The following is a 13,853-nucleotide window of genomic DNA, read 5'->3' on the forward strand; positions in this document are numbered from 1 at the left end:
GCTCACCAAGAAGCTGCTCAGAATTCTAAGGAAGGCGCTTCACATGTTTTCAAGAGTTTGGAGGCTGCAAATATTACACATATACCCAAAGATAAGATAAACTGGATCGTGAGGTAAGGAAGGGCAGCTTAAGCTTGAGAGATGGTACTTCTTAATTTTTCAAAGCCCTTAAACACACACACACACACACACACACACACACACATTCAAAATTATGGTAAAGGAAATACTATTATAAGCTGAATTGTGGTTCCTCTCAAATTCATATATACAATTGTACCCCCTGCCCCCACCAAACTTAACCCCTAGTATTCACACAATGACTGTATTTGGAGAGGGGGACTTCGAAAAGGCAACTGAAGCAAAATGAAGCCATTAGGGTGGGTGCTAACCCAATCCAACCGGTGTCCTTATAAGAGGATATTTGGACACACGGACAGCAGGAATACACGTGCACAAGGAAAGGCCAGGTGAGGACCCAGGCAGAAGATGGACATCTGCAAGCCAAGGACAGACGCCTCAGGAGGCGGCACTTGGTCTTGGACTTCCAGCCCCCAGAACCATGAGGAACTACATTTCCGTTGTGTATGCCGCCCAGACTGTGGTGTCTTGTTACGTACGGCAGCCCTAGGAGACCCAGATGGTGGCCTGGATCGATTTTCTGCGTGTACCTGACACCACCAACACGTGGGTTATTATAGGGTAGAGAAGAAGGAACAAAATGGCGTCCAGAAGCTCCCACTTGCCAGGCACATACAGAGGCTCAGGCATATGGTAAGTTCTGGAGAAATGTTAAGAATCACTACTAGCATTACTGTGAACGTAGTTCTCTTGATGTTCACTGTAGGAGAACAAAGACCCACGTGCCCGTGCAAAGACTGTGCCCTGTGAGTCACAGGCCACACGGACGTGTCTCCGCCAGGCACCTGTGATGCCAGGCTGGTCTGCATTCATCACGCTTGCCTTTCCCCTGCGTCTCATGAAACACATCTTTGTAGAATTCAGACAAATAAGGAAGTGCTGTTTGGTTTTTGCGTTTGTTTGGGAAAGCAAGAGATTCCCCTGGCCTAGGACTAGACACCTGTGACTTGAGTTCTCTTTGGGGTGGGTGGGGAAATTTGTTTATTTTTAAAACATTAATTTTAATGTTTATTTCTTTTTGAGAGAGACAGAGAGTGGGGGAGGGGCAGAGAGAGGGAGACACAGAATCCAAAGCAGAGTCCAGGCTCTGAGCTGTCAGTGAGCCCCACATAGGGCGCGAACTCACAAACTGCGAGACTATGACCTGAGCCAAAGTCAGACGCTTAACTGACTGAGCCCCCTCAGGCGGTCCAGAATCTGTCATTTAAATAAGGTTTTCAACTCTGGGTGCCTCAGCTGTAAAATGGATGCGGACGGCCTGCATGTCCAGTTAGGTGGCAGAAGCCTTGTGGGGGACAGTGAGGTAATAAGGAGATGAGGGTTTCCCCAGTCCTCTCTCGCCCCCTGGTCACCCAAGCTGTGTGGCCTTGAATAAGGCATTCGGCAGCCAGAATGGGAAGTTGCTCTTGACAGCCCTTCCAAGGGACACCTGGAGATTCCACCTGTGACTTCGGAGAAACCTGAACCACTTGTGGTTGCCAGAAACTAGGTGTCCCATGGGTCCCTAGGAATGCCGTGGGCCTCCGCAGGGCCAGCTTGGGGGACGGCATGGCCCTGAGCACCAGACCCCAGGATGCCCCGGCTCACCCACCCTCGGATCAGTGAGCACTGGGTGTGTGTCACATGCCCAAGCACCACACTTCTGTCACAGATGGTTGGAAACTGAGGATGGGCGACAGATAAGACGAACCATCTGAGCAAGAGTGAGCGCTCCCAATATGACTGTCTTGACTCCTCAGAGCCTCAGAAGGGCCAGTGGGCTTCCTTCAGTCCGACTGGGTTCCCAGAGGGGCCTCTCCTCAGACTGGCTGTCTAGCAGCGTCCCCAACACCCCCTGGGAGCGTAGCCACAGCGCAAACACCCAGGCCCCCACTCCAGGCCTGCTGACCTGGGATCTGAGGCTGAGGCCAGCAGTCCGTGTGCTAACGGGCGCTCCAGGGTTCTGACGTGCACCAAGTGTGCCAGTTACTCACTTGACACAGGACCTGATCACTCGGCAGAGGCTTTCCCCCAAACCTCCCCATAGCAAGTCTCAAGATGAATATACTTGGTTTAAAAATGCAGATTCCTGGGCCAGCTACCTGGGAACTCTGCTTTGGGTGTGGAGAATGTTCTAGGTGATTGGGATGCACCAGGGTCCCCGGCCACATTTGAGCCCCGCTTTCTCTGTGTGACTGTGTCATCTCTCGGCTGGATCGTTGTCGCCGGCTGCATCGCCACCTTCCTCACACACAATATGTTTGCTCTTGCTGCCTCCCGGGACTGTAACGTCCTTGCCTTTACCTTCTTCTCTCCAGAGTCCCCACTCTGCACTTGAAGGCTCAGCTCCACGAGCATCTCCTCTCCAGGCCTCCCTTGCCCCGACTGCCCCTTCTTGCCTGCCCCAGATGTGTTCTTGCCGCAAGTCCGCTGCAGGATCCCTATCAGGCCCTGGGGGTGTGGACCGGACTGTATTAGAATCTGGTGATTCCCCGGGGCCTGGCACCCAGCGAGAGATTCATACTTGTTTGTACGTCTTTCAATCCCATTTATTTCAGTCCAATTCAACTCAATGCAATTCAACTTAATTCATGTCGGCATATAATTAAAGAGGCCTGCGGAGCCTGTCAGGAGCACCCGCACACAGCAGCCCGGCCTCGGAGGTGGTGCAAGGAAGGCCCCCACTCACTGATAAGGCCTGCGGACTCGCGATGGCCGATGGCCTGGAGGACTTTCCAGCTCTTCCTGCTCCCGAGGCCCTGCTGGAAGCTACGCCTGCTTCCGGGGCCCCTCCCGGCCCAGCTCACCTTGGAGCACGTCCCTAAGATGAACCCGGAAGCCTGGAAGCTGCTAAGGTATGTGTCGCAACCATCTCGTCCCAGGGGCTCCCGAGCTCCCTTCGCCGAGAGCCGCCCGCACCCTGACCTTCGTCACCATCTGCGTAATGGGGTAAGAGCAAGCTGAACGGGATGAATCTACTGCTTGGGGCACACAGGTCACCGGGTCCTCGCTGCTGGAGGGTCCCCACATCCCCATCCTACCTGCTGGCAGGGGAGGCCTGATGGACTAGGACGTGTCCACCCAGAAACAACGCACAGCAGCCGTTACTCGTGAGCCACGGCGCCCTGGGCGCACAGCCGCTCCCAGCGGAGGCTCTTCCGTTGGGGGGGGGGGCGGGCGGGGGGGGCAGGGGAGAATCCAGCGGAGAGGGCGCCGGTGCTGTCCTAGGTCTCACACAGAGCGAAACGGTGCAGAGAGGATGGCCGGTCTCCAGGAACCGCATGTCCGGGGCGGGGTTTCCTTGCAGCAGCCTTGCGGGAGCGCGCAGCCCGGGCCCCTGGAGACCGGGAGATGGCAGAAGCTTCGGGAGAGGTCTGATGACAACATCAGTGCGTCTCCCTCCTCCTGCGTCTGAAACAACAAAGGGAGAGAGTGACCTCCTGAGAGGCTTCGGGACAGCCCTTGAGTCACTTACCTACCCGGGGTGCGGTGGGTGGCTGGACAGAGGCCGCCGGGCTGTGGGCCCGCCTGCCCACCAAGGATGCTTCATGCTGCTCTTTTCGGGTCCAAATAGTTCAGGTGAGAAAAGACTCAGAGAATCTCTCCCCGCTCCCCACACCAAGAAGAAGCAAATGGGAAAAATCTAAAACTGGGGTTCAAAGTTTCTCAAATCGGTCCATCCTGTGATTCCCAAAGGGAAGGATAAACACTGGTCCTCTTTATTGGGATTTAGTCAAGCCTTTCATGCTTTCGGTGAGAGCCCGGCATAAAAAGAAAGAAAAAAAACTTAGCCATGCTTCAGGAGTAAAGCAGAGAAAGCCACAAAGCCTGATCCGGGGAGAGAGCTGGGCGGGGGTTTGCTTTGTGACTGAACCCGCTCAAGGATAGTCTCACGCACGCTTTCATTCACTCAGCGATATGCATGAAGCGCCTACTATGTGCCAGGCCCTGAGCCGGAAGCGGGGGCTGCCCTGGTGAGCAAGACGTAGTGCCTGTTCTCACGGAGCTTGCTGCCAAGTGGGGGACACAGGATCCAGTTGAGTCACCTTGAATGGCATTATAGGAACAGCACCCCCAGACCTAACTGTGGGTGCCTGGAATGGGCGGTGTGGGAGGCTAAGAAAGCTTTCTTTGAAGAGGTAACGTGAAAACCGAGGTTGATAAATTAAATGAGACCCCCGCCTCTCCCAAGTCATCAGTATCAGCACAATAGTAACAACAGAACAGCAGAAGCAGGTGGCTCCTGACTCCCTGCACTGAGCGGGGCTCACATCCCGCTGTGCCCTTCCTGCCGAAAAGGCATCATCTGCATCTGATCGCAAGGAAATAGCACACCAGCTCTAGCCGGGGGACACTCTGCGAAGCAACTTGCCTGGACTCCTTAACCATGCTTCTCGAGCCCTGGAAGACTGAGGGAATGTTTCAGGTTAAAAGGGACGAAAGACCTGACAGCTAAATGTAACATGTGATCCCGGACTGGCTCCTGGGCCAGAAAAAAAAAAAATTGTAGCTATGATGAACGTCCCTGAGACGATTAGTGAAACCCGACCATGGCCTGTGGATTCGAAAACCCCACATCAGTGTTAGACTCCCGGACGCTGATCACTGTGATTTGGTTATGTTGTGCGTTTGTCGTTCGGACGTCAACACGGGGGTGTTCAGGGGCCAAAGGGCATCATGTCTGCAATTCACCCTCAGGTCAGAGTGTGCGTGTGTGCACATATGTATGTGGCAAAATGTTAACGAGCAACGGGCAGCATGAGGGTTAAGAGTAGAGGGAATTTGGGCTATTTTGCCACTTTTCTGCAAGTCTGAAGCTGTACCAAAATGAAAGGTTACCCCCAGGCGAGGTGCTGAGCCAGCAAGTAGGGGCAGGGTGTTAGAATCCCCCATCTAGGGAGAAGGCAGGGCGGTGGCAACAGTGTAGTGTGTGCAGGGAACAGGGAGCTCGGCGGGGGGCGAGGGGAGGTCAACGCGGGGACTAGTGACACACTGGGCTCCGGGGTGCAGCGGAGGCAAACAGGGAGGATTGGTCTTTGCCCTGCAGGCTGTGGGGGGCCGTTGCTAGGTTGTAAGCGGGGAAGAGGGACAGGATGGGGGGGGCCCAATCTATGAGGAGCACAGCGGGGCGTGTGGGTGGTGGTGGGTGTGGAGGGGTTAGCAGGGGGACGCGGGGTCGGAGCCACAGCCACGCCCACGCGGGCCAGCTGTGCTTGTCAAGTGCAGGAAGTGAGCTGAGGGGGGAGACCGGTAAGAGGTAGGAAGGAGGGGCACCTGTAAAACGGGGGTTTCCTGTGGCAGTGACCGCACCAACGGAGACAGGAAACACTGAAGGAGAAAATGATCTAGGGAGGAAACTGACCAATTCCCAGGTTGAGTCTGAGGTGCCTCCGGGACATCGGTGTTTGGCCAGACGGGTCTGACGGTGCCGGGAGGGGTGTGGGTGACCTGGGGTGGAGCAGTGGGCCGGGGCGCCTGGAGTCACACTGCCGGGGTCCAGATCCTGGGCAGCCGCGGCTTTGCTCTCTCTGAAGCTGGGTGAGGACAGCGGGCAGTCTGCTTTATCGCTCCCTGCCTCCACCCCCGTGGCTGCACCACGATGGTATCAGAGCCCTTCTCACAGGGCAGGGTGCCCTGGCTGTGACACGAGTGAACACAAGTAAAATGCTTAGGAGAGTTTCTGGATCACAGGAAGTGCTCGAAGGGTCAGCTGCCGCCACCGCCTTCAGCGGGCCTCCGGGCCGTCCCACAAGAGGGGCAGGAATAGTACGAAGGGACACGCGAGGCGGCCCCGTTCCTGTACAAGCAAAAGGAGAGTCCGCAGGGCCGGCAACCCAACCCAGCCCTGTCTGTGATGCTAGTGAGGAGCTCCCCGGGGAGCAAGCAGAGAGATGGGCTCTTCCTTTTGCACCAGGTGGTGCCTTCAGCGGGGACCCCAGGCTCTCCTGGGGCCACACTGCAGTATGTGGGAGCACTGGGCATGCGTATTAAAATGCAGCTTCCTGGGCCCCAGCGCAGAACTCGAGTCAGAAGCTCTGGGGATGGCACCTTGAACACTGTGCTTTAACACGCAAAGCTTCCCCGTCCAATCTTCGGGGCAACTGCAGCATGAATGCTGCCTGAGAGCAAGTAACTGTTGAAGTAACGCATTTTGGACGGAGAGAAGGAATGGCAATGATTTCCACCCTAATTGCAAATAATTATTTTGGACCCTGAAGTTACATTACTCAATAAGTATGTACGACTTTCGGTGGCTAGGTATTTTCCATCATTTTAATAAAGACACTGTTCCCTTGGAAAAACTGTATTTTAGAAAGAAATTTCTATGTTGGTTGAGGTGGTCATTATTACTTTTTTTCGACAAAGTAAGAGTGATAGGCCTCTTCAAACAGATGAAGGACTGTTATGAGGGAAAGCAAGCACTTTTTTTCGTAAGATGATCTAGAGAAAACTGGGACACAGACCACAAGGAGGTGATTTGCGTTCAAGAAATAACTGTCTCACAGTTGAGCTGTCCAAGGATGGGAATGGGTGCCTGGCCTGGTGGAGGTGTCCATACGGGGAGTGACCGAAGAGAGTCTTGGCTGGGCAAAAGCTGGACCAGATAACTCTTAAGATTCTTTCCAACTGTAATAATATATGAGACTCTGTTAAGTGCAGAAAATAATAAGAGAAACACACTTTAGAATTTTACAGTCTGATGATGGCCTTTTAGTTGGCTGACATATGAAAATTACTCATGAGGAAAAGTAGCCTACTTCTCACTGGTGAAAATTAGGTTACTCTGGACCAGGCATTGGGATAAGCTTTTTCTACATGTAGTTATCCTAAAAAGTTCAGTGCAACATTTGGCATATAGTGAGGGCTTTATAAATATTCACTGAATTATAGTGACTCAAAATCTAGTTCCATTAGCTATTAACCATCACACTGCACTCGTGTCCAACGAGTGAAAATATCTGGTTAGTTCATGTGAAGTAAACACGTATGTGTGCGTGCGTGCGTGTGTGTGTGTGTGTGTGTATGTACATGATGGAGGCAAACCAGAGGAGTGGTTGGCTCTTGGAAGGTTAAGATTAATCTCTGGGGCGCCTGGGTGGCTCAGTCGGTTAAGCATCCGACTTCAGCTCAGGTCATGATCTCGCGGCTCATGTGTTTGAGCCACACGTCAGGCCTGTGCTGACAGCCAGCTCAAGCCTGGAGCCTGTTTCAGATTCTGTGTCTCCCTTTCTCTCTGACCCTCCCCTGCTCACGCTGTCTTTCTTTCTCTCTCTCTCAGAAATAAATAAAAAACATCAAAAAAAGAGATTAATCTAGAGAACACATTCTGGGTGTGGTTGGCCAGCACCAATGGTGACACACAGGGGTGTCTTTTACAGCACTCACCTTTCTACTGATGTGACCCTTCAAATAACTTAAAAATCCAAATCATTTCATTGATCTCTGAGCAAAAGCACTATTTTTCACTTTGATGTTCAGTTTTGGGGAGCAGGGCATGCACAGGCTGGTTGGGTTGCATTGGTTGAAGCAGTAGTTTGATTTAGGAGAGGAAAATTCCTAGCACAGGAATTTTGTGTTAGATTCCTAACACAATCCTTCACCTTTCTGGCGGTGCTAAGGGGCAGCCCTGGGAATGAGCGCTTCACTGCTGTACCAACTGTTAGCAGCAGAGGGCAGCAAAACACACCCATGCAGACAGGTATCCAGGGAACCTGGGAATAATGCTTATGCTTTAAACTGTCATAACATTTGGAGAATTCTAAAAGAGCACTACTGATTTAAAATTATTAAACCCAAGGGCATCTGGGTGGCTCAGTTGGTTGAGCATCTGACTCTTGATTTCAGGTTATGATCTCACGGTTTGTGGAATCGAGCCCCACGTGGGGCTTTGCGCACTGGCTGTTTGAAGCCTGCTTGGGACTCTCTCACGCATCCTCTGCCTTTTCCCTGCTCATTCTCTCTTTCTCTCTCAAAATAAACTTAAAAAATAATAAGTTATGAAACCCAAAACATACAAGCAAATTACAAATTCAGTAATTAAAAAAAAATATATATATATATATCTAAACACAGCTAGTCTCTTAACTTGAAGCACTACCTGAAGCTTACACTCTAGTATTCTTTAGTCTCTTTCCTTATGGTGATCTCATAATGGCTAGTGGGCAGCCTCTGTGCACCTACCATAGCTATTCAGCTGTCTCAACTTGGCATAATTTGCTAAGCTTGCCATCATTCAATGATGATGACGATCAAAAAAAAAAAGTTACAATTCACTCACAATTGGGGAATTGACTTTTCATGTTGAAGCTACAGCTGTGATTTCCCTATTTTTTTCACTTCCTTTTTTCTAGAACTCACCTACCGAATTTCATATCAACCACACTTCAGCATCTCTTGGGCACTGGCTTGCCAGTTTCCTTATATTGTTTTGGCAAACGCTGCCAGCAGAGCTGCAATGTACAACGAAGAGGCTGTTTCAGCCTCTGGTTCTCTAGAATCCTCCAGGGTACGGCCGTCTGCCATGTGCGTGTGCCTAAGTCTTGTGCGCGTGTGCACAGAGGAAGCCAAGACTTGGGCAGGTGCGAATCCAAAGCACAGCAATTCAACCTATTTTCTCCTGGGTGCCCAGGGAATGGTGACCAGACTCCCACCTGGAAAACTTCCATATCATGAGGGAGGCAAGAGAATCCTGTGAAGGATCTGGACACAGACCCGCCTGTGTTCTGAGCTCAGCTTTGTCACTTAATAGTTGAGTGAGTTTTAGTAAGTTACTTGTGTATTCAGGTCCCTCATTTGCAAAATGAGAATATACCTACTTCCCTGTTTGTGTGATAATAATCTATATTTATTCAAACATTTATCACATGTGTCAGGTACTGCTTTAAGCCTTGGTGATCTGATAAGTTAAATCAAATTCCTGCTGTCACGAAGCTTCCATTTCCAAAGGGGGTGAGACCATGGAAGAACAAGGTCATCTCAGACAGCGGTGAGGGTATACGGACAATAAACAGTGGTATGATGCAGGTGCTTGCAGAGGCCTTGGACCAGGTAAGCGGGTCAGGGAAGGCTAGCCAGCAAGGAGGTTCAAGGATACCGCGTGGGCTGAGAGCTGGGTAAAGGGAATCACAGCCAGGGCTGGAGGCCGGAGGGAAGGAGAGGTGAGAGGCAGGGGAGCGCCGGAGTGCCTGTGGACGACGGTGGTCTCCATGTCCACGCCAGTGTGACTGGAGGCCAGACAAGGGGCAGGACGGGCCACGAGGCCATGTGGGCCCCGGGACTGGGAGGCAAGGTGCGGAGGAGGAGCGCCAGCACTCAGCACAGTGCCTGGCAGAAACCCGGCAGCAGAGGTCGTTTACTGAATTTAAAAAATAACACATGGAAGCTTGCGTTCCTTTAAGGAAGAAACAAAAAGTACTCTCCAGGATTTTCCATCAATAATCTATCTTAATTTTTTTTGAATTATGTAAAGTGACAATACATCCAAGTTTAAAAATTGGCTCATTTTATGAGCTACAGCAAAACTGCCCACAACCATCGTGATTATAGTTACTGTAGGAGGCTCCAGTAAACTTAACATTTCTTCCATTATAAAATATAAGCATATTACAAACATCTTGAAAAGGGAAAAAAAAAAATCTACCCCCCTACCACAAAAACTGCTTTAGCACTCAGTGCGTATACTGCTCTGTAGCCTCTGGACTAATATGAAATTTATAGAATACAGAGTATTTCAAGCATTGTGGACAAGAAATTAAAATGCTGGTCTTACTGTCCTAATATTTTGATTCTTCATTTTTTCCCCCTTTCAGCAGCAAAGACTAGAAACATGACATAGCTATAAACACTAAATTTCCAAAGTTTTTTGGAGCTCTCCATACTTTTCCCATGAAGAATACATTAATTCAGTTCTGCTGCTTGTAATAAAATCTTGAAATTCTAGGTCCTAACTCACTGATACACGATGAGTAAGTTAAAGACACATCTCTGCTTGCTTAAAAAATGTTTAAAAGGTCAGAATATGTAGTCTGTACACTTACTGGGAACTCAAACTCTCAATATTTGAGTAGTGGGGTGTGGAGTGCAGGCTGGTGGTGGGAGGCTTATGACCATCACCTGAACAGTCAACTCACCGACAAACAGAACAAATAAAATGCATCCTAAATCATCTTTATTCTAAAATAAGACTTTGTTAATTGAAATGTCAGAATTTTAAATGCAGAAGATGTGTGAAGCTTTTTCAAACAAATTCCACAGAGTAACTAAGATCAATATTGTAGTTTTCTTTTTTTTGTTTAATGTTTTAGATTCCATCTTTAAGACCTAGCAGGAATAGGCAGTGGCACTTTAGGAAACATTTGTACTGCATACAAATCCTTTCAAGATCAGCTTTAATGAAGGGATATGAAAATTTTAGAAGATGCATTTTACAGGGCAGCAGACGGCTTAGGAGGTAGGTTAGACCAATGGAAATAACAAAGAAAAGGGGAAAAAAGGGGTGCTCTTGGATTTACAAACTGATTTCCAGTATCTGATTTCCAGATACTCATACAGCAGGAACATTTCTCAAAGCTGCACAAGAATTTATTCAGGCCAACTTTCTTTGAAGAGTCCTAAAAGACAGCCAGATAACATCTTAGACACAGTCACCAAATAAAACCTCACACTACAGAAGAAAGTTGTGTCATAACCTGATTAAAATACACTGCTAGATGCACCCCTCTGGAAAACTGTGGAGGTTCCTCAAAAACTTAACAATAAAACTCCCCTATGACCCAGCAATAGCACTGCTGGGGATTTACCCAAAGGATACAGGAGTGCTGATGCACAGGGGCACATGTACCCCAATGTTCATAGCAGCACTCTCAACAATAGCCAAAACATGGAAAGAGCCTAAGTGTCCATCCACTGACGAATGGATCAAGAAGATGTGGTTTATCTATACGATGGAATACTACATTGCGATGAGAAAGAATCAAATCTGGCCATGTGTCACAACGTGGATGGAACTCGAGGGTGTTATGCTGAGCGAAATAAGTCAGGCAGAGAAGGACAGATACCATACGTTTGCACGTATAGGTAGATTAGGAGGAACTTAACGGAAGACCATGCGGGAGAAGGAGGAAAATAGTTGAGGAGAGGGAGGGAGGCAAACCATGAGAGACTCTTAGAATACTGAGAACAAACTGAGGACTGATGGGGGTGGTGGAGGGGGGTGACGGACACGGAGGAGGGCACTTGTTGGGATGAGCACTGGGTGTTATATGGAAACCAACTTGATAATAAACTATGAAAGAAAGAAAAAAAATAAGATACACTGCCAGAAATCACATTTCCAAGTTTGAACCTACTGTAATTAAGATATTACTATTTTTAAAATATTAAAAATATTTACTAAATATAAATAGTAATATCTTAATTACCGTAAACCCAAGGCCTCCTGCAATGAATTACAAAATCTAAAAAGAAATATTTTGAACCAGAAGTATTTTGCCTAAAATGAATGAGTTCAGAGTCCTTTGAAATTCTTAAATTGTTAGATTTTGAAGTAGAAAGAATTGCAATCTAATTTAACTCATAGCAGAGCTAAAATTAGTTAAGAATTTATTAAATACTTATGTGCGAATGACTGTACTTGGACTTTTTAAAATTTAATACTGCATAAATGGGAGTCGTGTTACTAAAGAATGGTGAGAAGTTAGATTGGGGAGATTCATGCAGGGAACTAAACATCTGTGACTTGTTTGTTGAGGGTTACAATAGAAAGCTTAAGTGAACATGAATCACAGGCAGTTAGAAAATAGGAAAATAGGCACCAGGAAAATAGCTGGGGACTGAGGTAATAAACAGTTAGCTACCCAAAGCCAGTACAAGAGAGAACAATGACCGGAGTTTGGGGTTAGTCAGAGGAGACATGAAAAAGAGGTAAGACATCCCAGAAGCTAAGGGGAATTGACCAGGGGGCCTGGTGGCCAATGGATTAAATGCACAAGTGGAGGTCAGAGAACTCAGAATGGCACGTAGGGAACAAGGAGATCCCGAGAGCAGGTTTTTGGGGACAGAAGCTAAATTGAAAGGAATTTAAAAGACTGAAAGCCTAGCGAAGAAAAAAGTCAATAGCGAAAAGAGATACTTTGACAAAGAAAGAAAACAACATAAACAGTAATGCAGCTAGAGGGGCCAAGAGAATCCTGCAAAAGACTTAAGACAGGAGGGTTTCTTAAGAGGTGGGCACAGAAAGAAAAAGGTCAGAGACTGTGAGGACGATGGGAAAGGAGGTGCACATCTGGAAATAGAAGTGTCCAGAAGCTGAAAAACAGAATTGGTGACAGTGAGCAAGGCCCCATAACAGCTCTGGGCGCCTTGTGTAGATGGCATCAGCACAGTCAAGTCCTCACTGCACAGACATAACCAAGACAGCGCCCGTCCGGGATTCTCCTTGAAACCAGACCTATCAGGCCATCAGCCATGTGAAAAGTCACTGTCATGACCAATGAGTGGGTCACAGGATCTTACCAGTGGTTCTGGAAATGAGACTGCTTCTTGGCAGGGCTTTGGGACAATCCAGATGTGTGTTACCCAGGCGGAACCCAACTATGGAGTCCCGAGAGAACACCCTCACACTACCTCGGAGGGCACTCCCACTGCCACCACCTTCTCTGCGGGCGCTTCAGGACAGGCGGTGGACAGCCTCCTCTAGATCTGAGTTCCCTCCCACTCAGTGGAGACACAGAGTGCCAGCAGCTTGTAGCGGTGAATTCAAGTACACAACCAGTATTTGTAAGCCATGAAAAGTTCACTGAATTATGAACAGTTTTGAGATATTAAATGCAAGACCTTAAAAAACATGTGACTCTAGTCCGGGAGAGCTCAAGGGATGAAGTCCTGTCTTCAAGTGTACAGAGAACCAACTACTTTAAATCTTCTACCTCAGACAATGGGAACAGGTCCTTTTATAAGAGCCACTGTCCAGAGTATTTATAAATCCATCTTGACTTCTGGCCGTGATAGCACAAAAAACCATAGAAGGTATCTAACCTGAGAGAAAATATCAAGCCTAAGCAATGTACCTAGAACACAGGTAAGCATATTTTGTGTGTGAATGTGAACGTGCTCCCTGTCCAAGTATTCACAGATCTCGTCCCAATAAAGCTAGAGATAGAAATGGGCCAAATCTGCACCCTGGGTGCTCTGGGCCACCTGAAGTGGTTTCACCACAGATAACGGAGTTACTTAGGGCAGTAGTGAGGATTAAGTAAGAATGTATATAAACACATAACGGATGTTTGATAGATACACACCTGCTCAATCGGAACACTATTCTTGACGAAAGTTATTTCCCCGACTCCTTCCTAAAATGCTTTTAGAGCCTGAGCACCTATTTTGACGAATATAAAATAGATGATCAAATAGATTTCTGAAAATACACAAACAAGACTGATTCTCTTTGGGCTGCTTGGTGTGAAGCTCAAGGAAATTCTGAGGACTTTCAAAACTGTTCTGAATAGCAGTGCCACCAGTGGAAAACACACAGCCACACCGAGGGTTCTGAGAGGGAGAATTCTCAGTCTGACGTGCAGGCTCTGATTACAACTGAACTCCCCTTGGCAGCCCCACTACTCTGGTTCACTGTTACATCCAGAGAGCTAGCCACATTACCCGTCCATCTCAAGACTTTCATTCTTCAGCTTAAAAAAACCACCACTATTGAACTCTATTACAACACACAGATGTCC

At 48.4% G+C, this 13,853-nt stretch overlaps 1 protein-coding gene across 3 annotated transcripts in view; it reads right to left on the reverse strand.

Moving 5' to 3' along the window:
- Positions 1 to 2,644: 2,644 nt before the first annotated feature.
- Positions 2,645 to 13,853, reverse strand: part of SSR1 (signal sequence receptor subunit 1) — a 41,371-nt gene continuing 30,162 nt past the window's right edge. Inside the window, exon 9 of one of the 3 annotated variants that reach the window (XM_077770060.1) lies at positions 2,645 to 3,531. In XM_077770060.1, coding sequence (XP_077626186.1) covers positions 3,507 to 3,531 — 25 coding nt within the window. In that variant the 3' untranslated portion in view covers positions 2,645 to 3,506. Of the gene's footprint in view, positions 3,532 to 6,476; positions 6,768 to 13,853 lie in introns of those variants that run through there. The other 2 variants (XM_077770059.1, XM_077770061.1) reach the window with 2 other exon arrangements.

The sequence above is a fragment of the Crocuta crocuta genome, unplaced genomic scaffold (genome assembly GCF_008692635.1).
Source record: "Crocuta crocuta isolate KB4526 unplaced genomic scaffold, BGI_CrCroc_1.0 scaffold24, whole genome shotgun sequence".
In the NCBI taxonomy this organism is placed as follows: domain Eukaryota; kingdom Metazoa; phylum Chordata; class Mammalia; order Carnivora; family Hyaenidae; genus Crocuta; species Crocuta crocuta.